Below are 22,391 nucleotides of genomic sequence, written 5' to 3' on the forward strand. Positions count from 1 at the left end.
TGTAAGTACAAGGATAAAACATGAAATTTGTATGACAGAAAGTTGAAAAGAATTAAATATGACACTATAGGAAGTTTGCTCCAGACACGTAATTTCTAATATGTTCGAGACACCACCCACGCCCTCCACCTCCTCCAAGACTTCTGTTTCCCTGGCCCCCAACGCCTCATCTTCACCATGGATATCCAATCCCTCTACACCTCCATCCGCCATGACCAGAGCTTCCAAGCCCTCCGTTTTTTCCTCTCCAGATGTCCCCAACAGTACCCTTCCACCAACACTCTCATTCGTTTGGCTGAACTGGTCCTCACCCTTAACAATTTCTCCTTTGAATCCTCCCACTTCCTCCAGACCAAAGGGGTAGCCATGGGCACACGTAAGGGCCCCAGCTATGCCTGTCTCTTTGTTGGCTACGTAGAGCAGTTGATCTTCCGTAATTACACCGGCACCACTCCCCACCTCTTTCTCCGCGACATTGGTGACTGCATTGGCGCCACCTTGTGCTCCTGCGAGGAGGTTGAGCAATTCATCAACTTCACCAACACATTCCACCCTGACTTTAAATTTACCTGGACCATCTCTGACACCTCCCCCCCCTCCCTGGACCTCTCCATCTCCATTAATGACGACTGACTTGACACTGACATTTTTTACAAACCCACCGACTCCCACAGCTACCTGGATTACACCTCTTCCCACCCTACCTCTTGCAACAATGCCATCCCGTATTCCCAATTCCTCCGCCTCCGCCGGATCTGCTCCCAGGAGGACCACTTCCACCACAGAACACACCAGATGGCTTCCTTCTTTAGAGACTGCAATTTCCCTTTCCACGTGGTTAAAGATGCCCTCCAACGCATCTTGTCCACATCCCGCACCTCCACCCTCAGACCCCACCCCTCCAACCGTAACAAGGACAGAACGCCCCTGGTGCTCACCTTCCACCCTACCAACCTTTGCATAAACCAAATCATCCGCCGACATTTCCGCCACCTCCAAACAGACCCCACCACCAGGGATATATTTCCCTCCCCACCCCTTTCCACCTTCCGCAAAGACCATTCCCTCCATGACTACCTGGTCAGGTCCACACCCCCCTACAACCCACCGTCCCATCCTGGCACTTTCCCCAGCCACCGCAGGAAATGAAAAACCTGTGCCCACACCTCCTCCCTCACCTCTATCCAAGGCCCTAAAGGAGCTTCCACATCCATCAAAGTTTTACTTGCACATCCACTAATATCATTTATTGTATCCCGATGCAGTCTCCTCTACATTGGGGAGACTGGGCGCCTCTTAGCAGAGCGCTTTAGGGAACATCTCCGGGACACCCGCTCCAATCAACCACACCGCCCCATGGCCCAACATTTCAACTCCCCCTCCCACTCTGCCGAGGACATGGAGGTCCTGGGCCTCCTTCACCGCCGCTCCCTCACCACCAGACGCCTGGAGGAAGAACGCCTCATCTTCTGCCTCGGAACACTTCAACCCCAGGGCATCAATGTGGACTTCAACAGTTTCCTCATTTCCCCTTCCCCCACCTCACCCTAGTTCTAAACTTCCAGCTCAGTAACTGTCCCCATGACTTGTCCGGACTTGTCCTACCTGCCTATCTCCTTTTCCACCTATCCACTCCACCCTCTCCTCCCTGACTTATCACCTTCATCCCCTCCCCCACTCACCCATTGTACTCTATGCTACTTTCTCCCCACCCCCCACCCTCCTCTAGCGTTTCTCTCCAGGCTTCAGTCTCACTGTCTTTATTCCTGATGAAGGGCTTTTGCCCGAAACATCGATTTCGAAGCTCCTTGGATGCTGCCGGAACTGCTGCGCTCTTCCAGCACCACTAATCCAGAATGTAATTTCGAATGTACTAAAGACAATCAGAACCTTATAAGACCAAACTAGGAAGCACAGGGAACACTTAATTCACACATAACCTTTAAAGAAGCTGTTCCACCCTGACCTTAAATTTACCTGGATCATCTCTGACACCTCCCTCCCCTCCCTGGATCTCTCCATCTGCATTAATGACGACTGACTTGATACCGAAATTGTTTACAAACCCACTGACTCCCACAGCTACCTGGATACATCTCTTCCCACCCTACCTCGTGCAAAAATGCCATCCCTTATTCCCAATTCCTCCGCCTCCGCTGTATCTGCTCCCAGGAGGACCAGATCCACCACAGAACACACAAGATGGCCTCCTTCTTTAGAGACCGCAATTTCCCTTCCCACGTGGTTAAAGATGCCCTCCAATGCATCTCGTCCACATCCTGCACCTCCGCCCTCAGACCCCACCCCTCCAATCGTAACAAGGACAGAACGCCTCTGGTGCTCACCTTCCACCCTACTAACCTTCGCATAAACCAAATCATCCGCCGACATTTTCACCACCACCAGGGATATATTTCCCTCCTCATCCCTTTCCGCCTTCCGCAAAGACCATTCCCTCCATGACTACCTGGTCAGGTCCACACCCCCCTACGACCCACCCTCCCATTCTGGCACTTTCCCCTGCCACCGCAGGAACTGTAAAACCTGTGCCCACACCTCCTCCCTCACCTCTATCCAAGGCCCTAAAGGAGCCTTCCACATCCATCAAAGTTTCACCTGCACATCCACCAATATCATTTATTGTATCCGTTGCTCCCGATGTGGTCTCCTCTACATTGGGGAGACTGGATGCCTCCTAGCAGAGCGCTTTAGGGAACATCTCTGGGACACCTGCACCAATCAACCACACTGCCCTGTGGCCCAAAATTTAAACTCCCCCTCCCACTCTGCCAAGGACATGGAGGTCCTGGGGCTCCTTCACCGAAGCTCCTTCACCACCAGATGCCTGGAAGTAGTCCTCCTCGGAATACTTCAACCCCAGGGTATCAATGTGGACTTCAATAGTTTCCTCATTTCCTCTTACCCCACCTCATCCCAGTTCCAAACTTCCAGCTCAGCACTATCCCCACGACTCGTCCTACCTGCCTATCTTCTTTTTCACCTATCCACTCCACCCCCTCCCCCACTCACCTATTGTACTCTATGCTACTTTCTCCCCCCCCCCCCCCCACCCCACCCCCACCCTCCTCTCATTTATCTCTCCACCCTTCAGGCACTCTGCCTTTATTCCTGATGAAGGGCTTTTGCCCGAAACGTCGATTTTACTGCTCCTCGAATGCTGCCTGAACTGCTGTGCTCTTCCAGCACCACTAATCCGTACACCTCAAATGTGACTGCTGCTTAATTTTAATCCACACAGAATTTATGTGCATAGAATTCACTTGTAAAAAACACAATGCTAAACATAATTTTTTTTCATGGATATTTCCAAACCAGGACGCGTATAAAATGTATATATTACATACCTAAATCATAGTTATAGAATCAAGGAGTTATACAGCACACAAACAGACCCTTTAGTTCAACTCATTCATGCTAACCAAGTTTCCCAAACTAAACTAGTCCCATTTTCCTGCATTTGGCCCATATCCCACCAAACGTGGCCTCACCAAAGTCCTGTACCTCGGTCACTCTATTCTACAACACTCCCCAGGACTCTACCATTAACTGTAGAAGTTCTAACCTTGCTCAATTTGCCAAAATGCAATACCTCACATTTATCTAAATTAAATCCTATCTGCCACTCCGCGGCTCATTGGCTCAAAGATTCTGATCTTCCACTTAGTACCAATCCTCTGATAGGACGTGGAAACTTACAGGGAAGGAGGTGAAACTTACCAGGGCACCACTGCTCAGCAGGATCATAAAGATGATGAATGTTTCAAACCAGTTGTGTTCCACTATCCTAAAGCAGGTTTTCCTCAGATTCCACCACATCTTGCCTCGATCACTCTTTATATTGATGTCAAGACAAGGACAGACTCTCAAACAGCCTGTACAAGCAGAAGAAGTTTTAAAAGGTTATTTCAAGCTCTTTGCTCCCCAAGTGTGACACTTAATATTTCCTATTAAAAAATCCTCCTCAAACATTTGAGAAATGAATGCACCAGAAGGACATGGTTTTCACCAGATGTTGGCATATGTCTCAGCAATCAGTTCCCACTGATGTCATAAATATTAAATGTAATTTTATAATGAAAGTATTGGCAGGGCAACACCAGAGGTGAACTTCTGCTCAAAAACCAAGTAAGAGAGAGATGACAGAATTATTTAAAAATACTGGCTGATAAACTGTTCTATTCAGGAGGATTCAGGAATCATCAGATTTGACAGGATTATCCAAAGGTTTTGAAGAGAAAGGTGATTAACATCCATCTTTAAAGAAAAGTCTGGAAATACAAGCTGACATGCGTTGTGTTTAAAATATTGGACTGTGTCTCCAAAGAAAGAACCTGAATTTGTTTCGCAGCTTACACATCCTCTCAAGATCGTAAGGTGCTGCACAGCCAGTTTTGAATTATAGTCACGGCTACAATGCAGGCAATGCACTAACATTAAATGACTTTAATGATCAGCTAAAATATTTTATTGATGAGGGATGAGGTTTAAATGTTTGCCAGAGCACTGAGTGAACTCAAATGTATTTGTTTGAAGAACTCTGAGGGTTTTTTTCTGTCTACTTGATATGACGAATGGAGATGTTTGTTTGCTCATTATCTCAACTATACGATATAACATGCATTTGGGGGGGGGGGGGGGGGGTGGGCAATGGTCTAGCGGGTATTATTGCTAGACTATTAATCCAGAGACCCACATGGTGTTCTGGGGACCTGGGCTTGAATCCTGTCATAGCAGATGGTGCAATTTGAACTCAGTAAAATCTGGAAGTAAGAGTCTGATGATGACTGTGAATTTGTTATTGGAAAAACCCAACTGGTTCACTAATGTCCTTTAGGCAAGGAATCTGCCATCCTTAACTGGTCTGGACTACATGTGACTCCAGACCCAGCGTAATGTGGTTGACTGTTAAGTGCCCTCTGGGCAATTTGGGATGGGCAGGAAATGGTGACTTGCTCTCATCCCGTGAATGAATTTTTAAAAACATGACACTGGAGTTGCATCCTTGATGCAGTGCTTGATGTTCAGTTTGAATCCATAACTTTCTAAATTTGGGACAAGGGCATTGTGAAAATCTTGAAGAATAATTAAATCTTTATGGCCAGTCAGCATGGCTGTATGCAGTGGAAGAGGAGAAATTATGCTCAATAGCTCCATTAGTATTTTTTGAGACAACATTAGAATTTGGATAAAGAGATTTATCATTGGCATTCTTTATCTATACATCAATGAGTGTTTTCAGGGACAGCAGTATACATGTAGTGAAGTAGATTTTAAATAACGCATATGTCTTGAAGTGAATTGACATTAAATAAGTTATCTTACAACACAACCACCAGGATTAGCTGTAGCATTTGTTACTGATACATTGTACTGATTATTTTGCAAGTGAGGTCATCAAAACTGTTCAAAGGGAGAAGGAGAGTTATGGGCACTCAGGAGAGGGCTGAACCAATGCACACAAATCCATGCAAGATGGACTAAGAAACTGTGATTCAATTTCAATGTTGACAATTATAAGCTGGTAAAATAGGAAAGAAGAATGCACACTGCCATATAAAGTAAATGAATTTCATGTATGTGATGCATGGAAAATGTTTGAGAGTGTTGATTGAATACAGCCTGCTAAATAAAATCTTGGGTTGTGCCGTGTTGGAAGTCAGCACTGATTCTTTGAAATTCTCGACTACAGAGGGTTGTAGATGGTCAATCATTGATTTTATTAAAACCTGAAATCAATATGATTTCAGACTGTAAGTAAATAGGGGATCTGGTTGTGCAAAATAGATTTGAGATTAGCCCTATTTTTGAAATAATGAAGTACGTGTGATGGTTCATATGAGCTCCTGCAGTTCCTGCTTGTTATATGCCTTATGCAAATGCCAGGATAAACGATTGGGCTGCAACAAGACAGTGTTCCTCGTCTATAATTTATACAACTCCAGTTGCCATATTTACATATAGACACTGATTATAGCGAGTCACTGCAAGAGCTGAAATTATAAAATAGTGCCTGTTCTTTACTTCTGGATTTTTCCCGATGGAAAATGAGAATCAGATTACAAAGCATTGAAAATGGAGTACGTAAGTGGTACGCCTACTACTCTATCATATTATTTTCCAAGAAGGATCACTGGATCCAAAACATTTATTCTGCTTTCTTTTCACAGATGCTGCTAAACCTGCTTCTGTTTTTGCTACTATTGCACGATTCAACATGTTGGAACTCTAGTACAGTGGGCCACATCCATCCTATATTTCCCCTTTCCTTCCCTCAATCCAAGCTCTTTCAGTGTTTTTACCTTCTGTCAAGCACTCTTCTGGGTCATTATTCTCAGGATTTTCTTCTGCAGTCTCCTTTACCTCTTCCTCCTCAGGTTTCAGGTCCACGGTACTGCACTGGGATGAATCTATGTTCAATTTACTCTGTATAGGAATGAAATAACAGTGGATAATTAATATTGAAATAGAGAGGAGCCACATCAAAATTCTTTGAATGAAATCAAGGTTATTGACGGGACAAGATAAACAGAAAGTTGGCCAGGCTTGGAGCTACTGTCAACTGAAAAATGAGATTTGCTAGCATTCCTATTACATATTCACAACTCTTTTTTTTTCTCATAGCACATTTGTTTTGCAAGGCAATTAAGTTGGTGATCAACTTCTGCTACTTGAATGGGGATTCTATTGTTTCAGTCATGGATCCTTTTGAGCTAATGAGTACAGTAAAAACAGTACCAGTGTTTGAAATGAAAGCCTTAAGGAATACGCAAAGGAAATCCCAAATATGTCACCAGATGGAAATCCATCTGGAGCAAGATATACCAAGAGATCTCTGTATCAAATCTTTCAATCTCTTCGGACATACTGAGCCATTGTTTTTGTTGTGGAGTAATGATAAATGCAGTTGAAATTTATTTGCACTTCAATAGAAGCTTGATAATGACGTAAGACGGACTGCTGTTTGCTGACCTCTATTTTCCTATATCACTCAAGGCCAACTTCACTCCAGAGTTTCTGCAAACATCAGTAATATTTTCCATTGGGTATGTCAAACAGTCATTCACAAAGATGAAAGGCACAGTCTGGGAGTGCTGAAAATGTGTTGCTGGAAAAGTACAGCAGGTCAGGCAGCATCCAAGGAGCAGGAGAATTGACGTTTCGGGCATGAGCCCTTCTTCAGGAATGAGGAAAGTGTGTCCAGCAGGCTAAGATAAAAGGTAGGGACGAGGGAGTTGGGGGAGGGGCATTGAAAATGTGATAGGTGGAAGGAGGTCAAGGTGAGGGTGATAGGCCGGAGTGGGGGTGGGGGCGGAGAGGTCAGGAAGAAGATTCAGGTTAGGAAGGTGGTGCTGAGTTCAAGGGTTCAGACTGAGACAAGGCGGGGGGAGGGGAAATGAGGAAACTGGAGAAATCTGAGTTCATCCCTTGTGGTTGGAGGGTTCCTAGGCGGAAGATGAGGCGCTCTTCTTCCAACCATCGTGTTGCTATGGTCTGGCGATGGAGGAGTCCAAGGACCTGCATGTCCTTGGTGGAGTGGGAGGGGGAGTTGAAGTGTTGAGCCACGGGTTGGTTGGGTTGGTTGGTCCGGGTGTCCCAGAGGTGTTCTCTGAAACGTTCCGCAAGTAGGCGGCCTGTCTCCCCAATATAGAGAAGGCCACATCGTGTGCAACGATGCAATAAATGATGTGTGTGGAGGTGCAGGTGAATTTGTGGCAGATATGGAAAGATCCCTTGGAGCCTTGGAGGGAAGTAAGGGGGGAGGTGTGGGCGCAGAGTTTTGCATTTCTTGTGGTTGCAGGGGAAGGTGCCGGGTGTGGAGGTTGGGTTGGTGGGGGGTGTGGATCTGACGAGGGAGTCACGGAGGGAGTGGTCTTTTCGGAATGCTGATAGTGGAGGGGAGGGAAATATATCCTTGGTGGTGGCGTCCGTTTGGAGGTGGGTAGTGGCTGTCTGGAATTTGGCAGTACCTGCTAAGAATCCTTCTATCCAGAACGTTCGTAAAGCATCGCAGGTATCTGCGCACAATATTATCTGAGGATCAAGGACTGATGGTGGAAAACACAGATTAATGTATCAAGTGTTATTCAGCACAATTGCTGCCATATCTGAGTTAGAAGAATACCCCTGAAAGCCATAAGCAACATACAAGTATAATCTACACTGTCGAACCGTGGGACTTCTGTTGAGGCTCTAGCACATCCTTCCAATTGTTTGTGAATTGCTGTACTATTAGAGAAATGTTCGTGCCCTCAATATATCACAACAAAGTTCACATCAGTGAATTACTGCTCTTACGCAGGCAAAAGAGTTACCTTAGACAACATACATTCAAAAAGAAACATTGCTGTTTGGAAAAGGCTAATATTTTACTACATAAGAACAGTCACTGCACATCAAACTAAGAGTGTGTGCGTAGGAAGGGTTTTGCAAGGCAATAAAAATCTATATACTTGAAAAAGGTTTTTCAGGTCCACAGTAGGAAAGAAGTCCCAGCCTTCAGCCAATATATCATCCTAGTGACAATTACGCACATAAACTTACAGGTATGGGAATTCCATCTTTAACTGGCAATAGGTCCAAATCCTGAGGAAAGGAAGAAAAAAAACACGAATTTCAATCTAGTTATCAAGCTGAAAATTGACATATTTAGACATGGCCTTGCATAGAGATTCAAACAATGGACTCTAGTGGATATGAATCCTTCACTTTGTAGTAATGTCAATAGGTTCAGTTCATTTGACATGGGGATCAGGTTTGAAGGGCTGAATGGCCTACTCCTGCTCCTATTTTGTATGTTTCTATGCTGTTTCACCCTTCTCAGTGCCACTACTGAGACTGGGAACCGATAACAGCAGAATGTTGACATCATTTTGTTGAAGCAAGCATCTGAAACCATTGAAGCAAATGGATACTGACCATCCAAAATTGGGATCTATAAAGGACATGATAGAAGATTTTAAATTTCACAGTTGTTTATTTCTGCATATTAACAAGTCTCCAAAACTGAAAGGAATTTTTTTGAGCTGGTTCGGCCTCGTCAGTTGGAATTAGCATGTGAAAAGGAGCATGGAACTTGACATAATTACAACCACCAGTTCAAAGAAAATGATTCAAACTAAAATCTCACAAACGTCCAAAACGTCGATTTTGCTGCTCGTTGGATGCTGCCTGAACTGCTGTGCTCTTCCAGCACCACTAATCCAGTATAAGGAAAACGTTACCTATATATCCTTATGGACCAGGAGGAGTAGAAATGATGTCCACTCAAGGCTATGCAAAGAGGTCTTGTGACTTTCTAACCCCAGCTTTGCATCACCCTTTTCACACTGGCATGTTATAAAACAGGTAGCTATACAGATGGTAGATGCATTGGTTATAATTTTCCAAGAATCACTGGATTCTGGAGAAGTACTAGAGAATTAGAAATCTGCCAATGTGACACCTCTGTTCAAAGGAGGGAGGCAAGAAGTGGGTAACTATAGGTCGAGTAGCCTCACATCTATTATTGAAAAAGTCTTGGAATCAATTATTAAGGTAGTAATGGCAGAACATTTGGAAAATCATAATCTAATCAAATGTCACCATGGCTCCATGAAAGCGGAAATCATGCCTGGCTAATTTATTACAGTTTTTTGAGGAATTCTCAACCAGAGTGGATAGAGGGGAAGCAGTAGATGTGTTGTATTTGAACTTTCAGAAGGCATTTGACAATGTAGCTCTCAAAAAGTTAAATACGAGCCCATGGTGTTGGAATTTACATACTGGTATGATTACAGAATTGGCTAATGGGAAGGAAACAGTGAGTGGGGATAAGGATTCTTTCTGAGGTTGATGATCTGTGACCGGTGAGGTTCCACAGGGATCGGTGCTAGGACCCTAACGTTTACCATATATATAGGAGGAAAGAAGTGAATGTCTTACAGCCAAATTTGCTGATGACACAAAAAATAGGTGGAAAGGCAGGCTTCAAGAGGGATATAGGCACTTTACAGAGAGATATTAATAGGTCAAGTAAATGGGCAAAAAAGTTAGCAAACAGAGTATAATATGGGAAAAATATGAAGTTGTTTACTTTGGAAGGGAGAACAAAAAAAAAAGAGTATCATGGAGAAAAGCTGCAGAAAGCTATAACGCAAAGGGACTTGGGGGTACCTATTCACGAAACACAGAAAGCGAGTACAGAGGTTCAGCAGGTAATCAGGAAGGCTCATGGAATGTTGATCCTTATTTCAAGGGGGTTGGAATATAAGTATATGGAGGTCCAACTGCAACTGTACCTGGGGTACAGTTAGCAATTTTGCTTCTCTTATTTAAGGAAAGATATCCTTTCATTGGAGCTGTTCAGAGAAGGTTCATGGCGATATTACCTGGTATGGAGGGATTGCCTAATAAGCAAAGGCTAAGCAGGTGGGCACCTATCCACTGGAGTTTAGAAGAATGAGAGGTGATCTCATTGAAATCTTCAAGGACTTGACAGCATAAATGCTAAGAGGATGTTTCCCTCAGAGTCTAGGACCAGAGGGCACAATATAGGGGTGCTGATTTAAGCCTAAGATGAGGAGTATTTCTTCTCTCAATGGTTTGTGATTTGTCACAGAGAGTTTTGAGGGCACAGTCCTAGGGTATATCTAAGGTTGAGATACACAGATTCTTGATCAGTCAAGTAATCAAGGGTTATGGGCAAAGGGCAGGGAAGTGGATGTGAGGAATGTCCATGATCCATTAACCAAGATCCCATTGAATGGTAGAGCAGGCTTCAGGGATCAAGCAGCATATGCCTTTCCTATTTCATATGTTCTTTGCTGAGGACAGTTCCCTGCAGTCCTGGCATCATAATGTTCCTTGCCTGATTTCCTGTCAGTTTTGAGAAGGAAATTGTTTTATATTGTCGGATGAGGCACAAGATTTAAAATAGACCAGGCATCACATGGAGATTTCTATCCTGTCCATAACCCTACAATTCATCTGACTGTGCCCTCTGCCAATGAAAATCAGGCTGAGGTGGCACAATTCACCAATGAAAATAACTCACCTTTAAGTTTTGCTGAACAGATAATTGAATGCCATCTTGTGTTCAATATTTAATGAATAATTTTATGAGTACTTAAGCAAAAGAAATGAGATGCTCAAAATCAAAACCATGCTTCTCACCATGTTGGTATCCTCAATGTCTGCTTCAGAGCTTTGTTCCTCCTCTTCGGAATCCGATTCACCTTTGGCAATGGGAACACGAACAGTCAAGTGAGCATTGGCCAAGAGGTCCATGTGATCACCTTTATCTCGAAGATATTTCCCTTTCGTTGTGGTAACCCCATCAAGTTTAGAATGCTCCTCCTTTCCAGTCTCTGTGTCAGTGTGGTTAAAGTCAAGTGCCCCAGTTTTTGAAGAAGACAAGTCATCTAATTGCTTCTCTTCCTGGTCAGGCTTCTTTCTTCGAATGATACCGAGAATAAAGCCTTTGACAAAATCTATCGCCCTGGTGATTCGGTTGAGTGCAATTTGCAGATTGTTCATTTCTGAGTCGTCATCAGGTGCTGAGAGGTTATCTGCACTGAAGGAGCTCAACAGCAAGGCCAGGAAGAGGTTAAGCACCTGCAAATGAATATTTAGCCATCAACGATCACAGTCTTATCACTATTGCATACAGGCCATAGGAAAGTGGAAAAGAACAGTTGCTACGTTGTATCCAAAGTCCTAGGGATTGTAAACATGATCAACATGCAACTTTTGTTCTATGGCTTTTCCAATATCTTCTCTAATAGCAATGTACCAAAAAGACTGTACAGGATGATTTTGTTTTTTGAGGGAAATCTATTTATTTCTATTGCAGAGGAGTCCAAGCAATGTCGTGGCTCTGAAACCTAATCATTCTGGCTTTCCGATCCTCAATAATTAAGTTCTTTTCTTGCTTATTTTTTATTTGTTACTTTCTCCTGTTTAAATTTGGTAGCCTGGTAGCTTGGAAAGGCCCAATGCCTCTATAGTGAACTAATATTAAAAGAGGAAATTGAGGTAAGTCAGTACAGGTAGTTTGTCTGTAACGCGATGCCTGCGTTCTTGTGCAATCCCGCATTATAGAAAAATCGCACTTTAGAAACAGAGTTTAAATTGTCGGTAATGGAATTGCGTTACAGCCCACACATGTTTTAAAAGTTCACACTTTAGAAACAGTTTCCCCATTCATCAATCACGTTACAGTGAAGTCACGTTAATGAGATGTAAATTATAGCAGAACGACCTGTGTTAGAAAATTCGGATACACTCATATTGTTGGGAATGAGGATTTAAATTTTACACGTCACACATAGAATTCCATGATCCATATACAACAGGCATGCAAAAACAAGCCTGGACCAGAGGACATTGATTAATTTAATTGCAGAGGGCCCAATATTGATTATACTTTTTAATTCATTTACAGGATATGGATGTTACTGGCTTGGCCAGTGTTTACTGCCCATCCAAAATGGTCCAGTGGGTAAAGGTCAAACATGTTGCTGTGGGTCTGGAGTCACGTGTAGGCAAGACCAGGTAACGGTGGGTGCTTCCTTCCCTAAACGAATTCCAGATTTTTACTGAATGAGCGCTCTACATCTGCCATGCTGGGATTCAGACCTGGGCCTTCAGATCATTCCCTGGGTCTCTGGACTAATTGTCTAGCATTAACACCATCAGGTCATTATGAGTTAGTTCGGTAACAAGTTCTTTCATCCACAGCAAATTTTGTTTTTGGGAAACATGAAAGCAGTTTAGTTAGCTGCAGCAAACATAAGGGCAAACTTGAACTGCAGTTTTCTTCTGGATTACCCAAGCTTTCAGTCAACTCCATGGGCTCTTTAATTCACACTGCAGCCTGGTTTCCTTGGAAATACTCTTGCAATATTGAGGTGCATGTTCAGCTGCACTGATTGGTGAAGAGGAAAGGTACAAGGTATATCAACAATTACTTTTGTGCAGCCTCAAAAAATAGGAATACTTCTGAGCTCCATAAGAATGATGCAGCCAAATGCCCTCCTGCCACTATCCAAATATTCCCTTACTGTCGGACTGGTCTCCACAGCTAATGAGGTACCTACACTCATCTGCAGCAAGACCTGCACTTCATTCAGACTTGGGCTTTCAAGTAACAAGTAACATTTGTTCAACATAAGTTCCAGGTAATGAACATTGTTAGTGAGAGATGATCGAACTGTTTGATCTAATCTTAATATTCAATATAGTACGTAGAGTCATTGAGTCATAGACATATACAGCATGGTCCAACTTGTCCATGCCAACCAGATATCCCAACCTAATCTAGTCCCACTTGCCAGCACATGGCCCATATCCCTCCAAACCATTCCTATTCATATACCCATCCAGATGCCTTTTCAATGTTGCAATTGTACCAGAATCTTCAACCATCAACATTATGAGGGTGACACTTTTGGTCCAAAACATAACATGACCTTCAACGTAAACACTGCAGCTAGAATAGCAAGTCAGAGGCTGAGAATTGTGAGTAACTTAACTCTTGACAGCCCAGAGTCTTTCCACCATTGAAAGTAACATATGTCAGGAATGTGATGGAACATTCTTCTAACTCTAGCACTCTCAAAGTATTCATCCACAGGAAGGAAATGCTCTCATTGGCACCCCATCCACCACTTTACATAATCAATTTTGCTAATACTAGCACACAGCAACAGCTGGATGAACCATCAACAAGATGTACTGCAGCTTTAGAAGGTTGCTCCAGCAGGACCTTCCAAATATGTAGCCTGTATCATCTAGATGAATGAGGGCAAAGGGTACATAAGAGTTCCAGCCAATGTAAATTCCATTACAATCACACACCATCCTGACAGGAAAAGTTATCTCCATTCCTTAGCCACCACTTGTTTGAACTCCTGGAACTCCCTCCCCAACAGCATAGAACATGGAACAGGGAACAAAGAACAGTACAGCAGGCATTTTGGCTCTCGATGTTGTGCCAGCCTTTTATCTTACTCTAAGATCAGACTAATCTACATATCCCTCATTGTATTATCTTCCACATGCCTATCCAAGAGTCGCTTAAATGTCCCTAATTTATCTGACTCTGCTACCACTGCTGGCAATACATTCCATGCACCCACCATTCTCTGTGTAAAGAACCTGCCTCTGACATCTTCCCTAAACCTTCCTCCAATCACCTTCAAATTATGCCCTTTCTTGATAGACATTTCCACCTTGGGGAAAGGTCTCTGGTTATCCACTCTATCTATTCCTCTCAACATCTTGTACACCTCTATCAAGTCACCTCTCATTCTTCTTTGCTCCGATGAAAAAAGCTCTAGTTCCTTCCTTTCTTCATAAGATATACCCTCCAGTCCAGGCAACATCCTGGTAAATCGCCTCTGCACCCTCTCTAAAGCAACCACATCCTTCCTATAATGAGGCGATCAGAACTGAACACAATATTCCCAGTGTGGTCTAACCAGGGCTATATAGTGCTGCGGCATAGCCTCGTGGCTCTTAAAGTCAGTCCCCCTGCTAATAAAGCCAACACGCCATATGCCTTCTTAACAACCCTATCAACGTGGGGGCAACTTTGAGGGATCGATGGACATGGACCCTCAAGATCCCGCTGTTCCTCCACACTGCCATAGCCACAGCCACAGCCACAGTCCCAATATTGAGCCTTCGCTCCACCTATTCATGATGTAAGTATTTAAGAGGAAAATTTACCATCCTGGTAGACCCCAGCTCTTCACTCTCACTGCTCCCGCTGCTGAAAATGGTTCATTTGCACTCTGAGTGCAGTCCCAGACAATGACTGCAATGGTTCAAGAGGACACTTCATAACCACCTTCTCAAGGCAATCAGGGATGGGCAATAACTGCTGGACTACTAATAGTTCCCACATCCCACTGTGGGAATAGAATAGAATAAACAATATTATGCTATTTGTGCACAGGACACAACAGAGAGAGTTGATCTTGGAAACACCATGGCGTCAAGGTCTTCAGTGCCTTCAAGATAAACCAGACCATCCACCTGCAGGTCTGAGCATTTGAGCATTAAAATCTATCTTTTGCATTGTAAAAAAACAAAAACTACCAAACACATTAAAGCTAATAAGTTAAGGAATAGATGTGTATTATTTCATACAGTATATGGACTTTGCACAAACACTTGCTGCTAACAGCACCAATTACACTCTGATGTGACTTACACCAACAATATAATCATGAATATTGCAATGATGTGTTCTTGGATTCTTCAATCCACTTACACAATGGCATCATATGTTTTTTGATACAAGCATTCAGAATTGTGCCAGTTGAAATCAAGTGTATTATGATGTAAACTAAATCGCACCAGATATCTCTACTTATCCTCTCCAGGTACTAACAAGCTGATTTATAGAGAAGACTATTCCCTGGAGAATCCTCTCCCTTGAACCCTGCTGAGCTGATGACGTTCCAAGGGTGTGATTAAATTCCTGCTGACTCTTATGGAATCCAAATGGAACCAAAGATGGAGGCTCATGCATTTCCTTCACCCTTAGCAATAATTGCCCCTCACTGCTAACCCTTTGTATAGAATCTAAACTAACAACCTCACTTGATAACCTTTTGCACACAATCCATATTTGGAGTCATTAGAAATTTGTTTTCAATTTATTTTCATTTTCTTTTTGTCCCCAAAGTAATTTGCAGACTGGATTAACAGTGATCTCACAGTATACAGCATTTGGATTGTATTATGTGGGTCAGACATAAGCCTTAAATAAATCACTTGTATCATATTCATAAATATGTTTAGTCACAGCACCCAGCCAGTCATAAGTAGCTGTCATATTTAGGAAACCAGATTTTTCAGTAAGAATCACAATATTATAGTTAGCATCAGCCAACGTACTTTAGAACTCGTGTTTAGTGTGAAATGCATCAGAGCTATATTGGAACATAAGAGCTGCTCTAACATCATTGCCAACAATCTGCACATGAAGGACAAATTCCTAAATCATGGCATAAATGGCATTGTACCCTCCCTCTATTAGAGCTGAATGAAGCTCTGTTACCCCTTTCCCTGAGTAAGCCTGAAGTGAGGGAGACCAAAAACAAAATAAAGCATTCCTTAGTCCAAGCTTATAAAAAGTTTTTCTGACATTTACCAATGAGAATGTGGGTGCTTAAGAAAGTAACAGAACCTGATATGGAGACAGGCGTACATGCTGGCACTGAACGGGAAGAGTAATTCGCACACTTTGTAGTCTCAGGGAGGTTTGAGTTTCATGGGGGGTTTAGCTGGATTTTGACTAAATTGAACTCTAGGGCTGAAATTATTTTCAGCTATTAATTTACTTATGAAAATATATTTCTCGCATTTACGATACATCTGCTCTTCTTTTCAAGGCATATTTTATGCTCATCAAGGTAAACCTACTTGACCAGGGGACGGGAATATTTCCAAAAGGTAAATTTCCAACTTCATAATGTTGCCAAGATGCTCATGTGCTAGGAGGGTGTTTCAGAATTTCAGGCACAGTTCAGAAAACTATCCCTCGAGACTTACCACAGAGCAGACTCAAATCTGGTTCTGGGCAGTAGTGGGTATTGAGCTGCTGGAAACCAGAGCCTAGATTAAAGTGGTGCTGGAAAAGCACAGCAGGCCAGGCAGCATCCGAGGAGCAGAAAATCAACGTTTCGGGCAAAATCAGGAATTCCTGATGAAGGGCTTTTGCCTGAAACATCGATTTTCCCGCTCCTCGGATGGTGCCTCACCTGCTGTGCTTTTCCAGCACCACTCTAATCTAGACTCAAATCAGGTTCTGCATGACAAGATGTTACGCTCAATCTAATAAATCTCATAAACATGTATTGGCTCTAAATTACAGTCAATATTATAAAATATTCTAAACACTTCCACTTTTCAAACCAGTTTCCATCATATCCCTCTCAATGAAACTTTTAATTTGATGAGCGGGTTGGCGTAGTATTATGGACGTCCATTGATATCAGAACTGAAGTTGCACAGGATTGATAATGGGATGAGAGATTTCACTTTCTGTCAGGAGGTTGAATGACTTTAATTTGAGGAATAAGAGAAATTCCACTAAGATGGGAGCAGAAAATGGGTGAAGCAAGTCAGCCACCCATTATGCAACCCATCTGAATTTAAGGGAAAACAGCAGACACAAGTATAGAGAACGTAGCCAATTCTCCACCACCTCCATTGCTCCAAGTGGGGTCACGACCCAGTTCCTACAGGATTTGAGTTCATGTTCGCAAAAGTGCTCTTGATTAGGTTTGAACCTCAGCCCTAGAGTTTTAAAGAATCAAATAGAATCCATTGACCAATTTGTTTATGCTATAACTCATCAGTTGTTCATGGATTGTAACTAATGAAATTCATAAACAGGCCAAAATGACACGATAAACCTGAACTTAAAAATTAATCCAAGGAAATGTTTACACAATGCCATTTGCCTCTTATACAGCAAGCAATCAGTAAATTCCATAAAGTGAATGCAATATTTCTTTAACCAACAATCCCGAAGTACTGTGAAAATACCCCATATCCATATCACACCTTTAAAAATATCCCAGAGCATTTCACAGGAGCATTATGAAGCAAAATGTGACACCAAACACTGTAAGGAGATATTTGATTAGATGTCAAAAGAGAGGTAGGTTTTAGAAAGTGCCTTAAAGGAGATGGAGAAGGGAAAAGGTGGAGGGGACAGAATTTCAGAGATCCTAGCCTTGTCAACTGAACATACAGCCATCAATGGTGGAGCAATTAAAACTGGAAAGACACAAGAGGCTAGAACAGCACAGAGTCATTAAGTCACAGAGTGTACAGCATAGAAACAGACACTTCAGTCCAACTGCACTGACCAGATAACCTAAATAAATCTAGTCCCATTTTCCAGCATGTGGCTCATATCCCTCTAACCCTTCCTATTCATATACCCATCCAGATGCCTTTTAAATATTGTAATCATACCAACCTCCACCACTTCCTCTGTCAGTTTATTCCATACACGCACCAACCTCTGCATGAAAAAGTTGTCCCTTAGATCACTTTTAAATCTTTCCCCTCTCACCTTAAACCTACGCCCTCAAGTTTTGGACTCCCATATCCTGGGAAAAAGACCTTGTCTATTCACCCTATCCATGCCCCCATGATTTTATAAATCTCTATAAAGTCACCCCTCAATCTCTGACACTCCAGAGAAAATAGCCCAGCCTATTCAACCTCTCCCTGTAGATCAAAACCTCCACCCCCAGCAATATCCTTTTAATTCTTTCTGAACTCTTTCAAGTTTAACAACATCCTCCCTATCGCAAGGAAGGAAATGATTCCCACATTACGCAATAAAGCGTATTACTATTTCTAAGACATTCCCGAAAATAACCTTCCTTCAGAAAACCGAGCTCGAGATTCGTGACAGTACAATAATGTGAAATTATTGTGACTATATAGCAAAACCAAGTCTCACTGATCGATTAAACTTTAATGCTCTAAAATATCCTGAGGGGCTTAGCAGAATGATTATAAAATCCGTAAAACAAAATATTCTGACAGTCTACTTGAAAAGACGTTTTATGTGTCTTAAAGGAGGAGATAAAAGTGGTGAGAGAGATATAAGAAAGATAGGAGAGGCAAATATTTTATACAGAGAGTCGTTCACAGGTAGAATGAACTTCCTGAGGAAATGGTAGATATGGGTATAATTATAACAGTTAAAAAACATTTGGATATGTACACGAATAGGAAAGGTTTGGGCCAGGAACAGGCAGGTGGGACTAGTTCAGTTTAGGATTATGTTCGGCATGAGCTGGTTGGAGCAAAGGGTCTATTTCCATGATGTATGATTCTATGACTGTATGACTTTTGGAAAGGCAAATCAGAACAGGATTTACACACTTAATGGTAAGGTCCTGGGGTGTGTTGCTGAACAAAGAGGCCTTGGAGGGCAGGTTCGTAGTTCCTTGAAAGTGGAGTCGCAGGTAGACAGGATAGTGAAGAAGACGTTTGGTATGCTTTCCTTTATTGGTCAGAGCATTGAGTACAGGAGTTAGGAGGTCATGTCACGGCCGTAGAGGATATGGGTTAGGCCACTTTTGGAATATTGTGTGCAATTCTGGTCTCCCTCCTATAGGAAGAATATTGTGAAACTTGAAAGGGTTAATAAAAGATTTACAAAGATGTTGTCAGGTTTGGAGAATTTGAGCTATAGGGAGAGGCTGAATAGGCTGGAGCTGTTTTGTCTGGTACACTGGAGGCTGACAGCTGACCTTATAGAGGCTTATAAAATCATAATGTGCATGGACAGGGTAAATAGACAGCATATTTTCCCTGGGTTAGGGGTATCCAGAACCAGAGGGCATAGCTTTAGGGTGAAAGGGGAAAGATTTAAAAGGGACCTAAGGGGCACCTTTTTCATGCAAAGGGTGGTGCGTGTATGGAATGATCTGCCAGCGAAAGTGGAGGAGGCTGGTACAATAACAGCTTTTTAAAGGCATCTGGATGTGTACATGAATAGGAAGGATTTAGAGGGATATGGGCTAAGTGCTGGCAAATGGGACTAGATTACTTTAAGATATCTGGTTAGCATGAACGAGTTGAACCAAATGGTCTGTTTCCATGCTGTACATCTCTATGACTTTATGACTGTATGACTCTAACTGAATTCCAGAGCATGAGGGCTAGGCAGCTGAAGGCACCGTTACTAATAGGGAATCTATTGGCTAATTAAAATGGTGCATTAGATGTTGTAATTAATGGTTACATCTATCTCACTAATTGACAGTTCTAAAGGTAATCTGGTCACATTGATATGCTTGATTGACAGTAATTCGCCCTCAGAAGAAAGTGAGGACTGCAAATGTTGGAGATCAGAGTTGAAAAGTGTGGCACTGGAAAAGCACAGCAGCTTAGACAGCATCTGAGGAGCAAAAGAATCAACGTTTCGGGCATAAGCTCTTCATCAGGAATGGCTCCGGCCCAAAAGTCAATTCTCCTGCTCCTCAGATGGTGCCTGACTTGCTTTTCAACAGTAATTCTCCCTCGGGGTGTTTAAGTGCTTCAGTAGTTTATAGCCATTGTGAAAGCTTCAGACTTTGAGACTTTTTTCTTTAGACTTTGAGACTTTTCACTTCAGACTTTACACCAGATTCTTACACGTTCTTACTAAGAACCATACCAAGGAGATAATGACTTGCTCCATTCAACTTGGTCTAATGGTACGATTATTCTGGGCTGCATGTGTGCGCTTTTAATGCAATATTTTGAACATTGACATTAATGTGACTGTTTGGCCTAGAGAGACCTGCTATAATATCTGCTTCTATTTCTGAGGCCACATCCTACAAAGAAGAAATGGGTCTGCATTATGAACGTGTGCAGGACTTGTTAATAGCACAGACACCAAACTTGAGTGCAAAGTGACCTTGAAATCTAGTGCATCAATCAAGAACCTCAGCACAGTGAAGGGGAGGATTTGAAAGAGATGAGAAGAAAGTGAAAATGTTCCTAACTACAATAGTTGAATATTGACTATAGTATAATGTAATGGAATGAATTGTATGATGCCACAAGTTGAGTTTCAAGGTATTCGTTGTTCGACTGCAATAAATGGAAATCAGTTCAGTATGTAGAAGCTGAACATTCATTTCTTTAAATTCCATTTTAAAATAAAACAATTTTTGCATATACTAGATATTATGCTGCTCCCAAATCATATTCGACTACTTAAGTAGTATCAAAATAATGTGATTCCTCCTTTATCTCACAGCTATGTCACTTGCAAAAGTCCTCCAACTTAAAGGAGAAATCACTAATAAGAAATGCCATACTCCAAAAAAACTTCAGGTTAATGGAGGACCTGATTCACACTTAACTCATTCTATCTTGACATCATTCAGTTAATGCTTATCATTCACCCAACAGCACTGGCGTCCTTTTTTTCACCTAAATCTAAGCTTTCAAGTATGGGGTGAACATATTGGCTCATGATTTCTTCAAACAAATTGAATATTTTTTTCAAGTAGGACAAGTATCAGTATCAGTATCAGTGGCTCAGTGGTGGGCACTGCTGCCTCACAGCACCAGGGACCTGGGTTCGATTCTCACTTGTCTGTGTGGAGTTTGCACATTCTCCCTGTGTCTGCGTGAGTTTCCTCCGGGTGCTCCGGTTTCCTCCAAAGATGTGCAGGCCAGGTGAACTGGCCATGCTAAATTGCCCACAGTGTTAGTCGGGATAAATATAGGGTAGGGAATGGGTTTGGGTGGGTTCCTCTTCAAAGGGGCGTTGTGGACTTGTTGGGCCGAAGGGCCTGTTTCCACGCTGTAGGGAATCTAATCTAAAGAATGTAATCTAAATCAGAACATAGCAAAAGTCATTGCCAACACACTTGACCCTTTGAAGACCTCCTTAGAACATCTTTGCAGCAGTAACAAAGTTAGGAGCACTGCCTCAGAGACTTGTTATACAACCTCATACAGTCAGATTCAGAGAATTCTAACTTAGTAGCCACTATCTCAGAACCCTCTAGTACCATCCATTGGTATGTTCTGTCTCACCAGCAAAACAGATAAACTAGAGGTGGAGGCTAAGTGTTATACAGTTGAGGTGGAATGCTCCAGGGAGGCTGCAATATTGATTCCAAATCCAATCACGCCAGGTTGTGCCTTCAGTTCAAACCTCCTGCTAAATAAACCTCCTGATTCTTTCCTAGTCCCCCAAGCATTGACTTAATTCCACTTCCCGCTTTCACACAGTATTTTCTTTCACTGTTTTCCTCAAAAGTGAAAGTGATTCCAAATAAAGCCACAGCTAGAATTGTTGAAGGAAAAGGAATCAAGGCTGATGGATGGGTGGGTGCTTTTTTAATAAATGAGTTATGCCTGTGCTTCTTCCCCATTTTGAAATGCCCTTGAGAACGTGGGTGTTGTTGCATGATTGAATAGATTACAAACTAGATAGACAGTGTACTTTTAAGGTAGTTAAAGGACACCATGATATTCTAGTCTGAAAAAAAAACACTTCTATTAATTAAGTAATCTAGTCTAAAATATTTCCACGTTGCTCTGTTAGCTAAGCAGTTGGTCCAGTACAAAAGAGTTCAATGCAGAGTAGTCAACTATACAGATAGTGCGCAGGAACATAAGTGAGTTGAGATTTCGGACTGTGTAAGTCTGTGACATTATAACAGAGTAAAGTGGACTAGAGACAGGGAAGCATTCAGACTATATCATCCGGCAGTGGTGCTGATCTAATAAATCATATCATTGGTGAGCCTGCTTGTGCAGTCACTGCAGCCAATGTGGTATAGATACGCTCTCAGTACTGATAGAGAGAAAATGTAAACAGTTTGACCCAGCAGTAGTGAAGG

At 42.5% G+C, this 22,391-nt stretch overlaps 1 protein-coding gene across 3 annotated transcripts in view; it reads right to left on the minus strand.

Moving 5' to 3' along the window:
* Positions 1–22,391, minus strand: part of LOC140465888 (sodium channel protein type 4 subunit alpha-like) — a 195,111-nt gene that overhangs the window by 51,601 nt on the left and 121,119 nt on the right. For all 3 annotated transcript variants that reach the window (XM_072561788.1, XM_072561789.1, XM_072561790.1), the window contains 4 exons: positions 11,173–11,613; positions 8,563–8,604; positions 6,321–6,444; positions 3,739–3,893 (listed from right to left, as the gene is read on the minus strand). In XM_072561788.1, the coding sequence (XP_072417889.1) occupies positions 3,739–3,893; positions 6,321–6,444; positions 8,563–8,604; positions 11,173–11,613 (762 nt within the window). The remainder of the gene's footprint in view (positions 1–3,738; positions 3,894–6,320; positions 6,445–8,562; positions 8,605–11,172; positions 11,614–22,391) is intronic.

Source organism: Chiloscyllium punctatum, chromosome 42 (assembly GCF_047496795.1).
Source record: "Chiloscyllium punctatum isolate Juve2018m chromosome 42, sChiPun1.3, whole genome shotgun sequence".
Taxonomy (NCBI): Eukaryota; Metazoa; Chordata; class Chondrichthyes; order Orectolobiformes; family Hemiscylliidae; genus Chiloscyllium; species Chiloscyllium punctatum.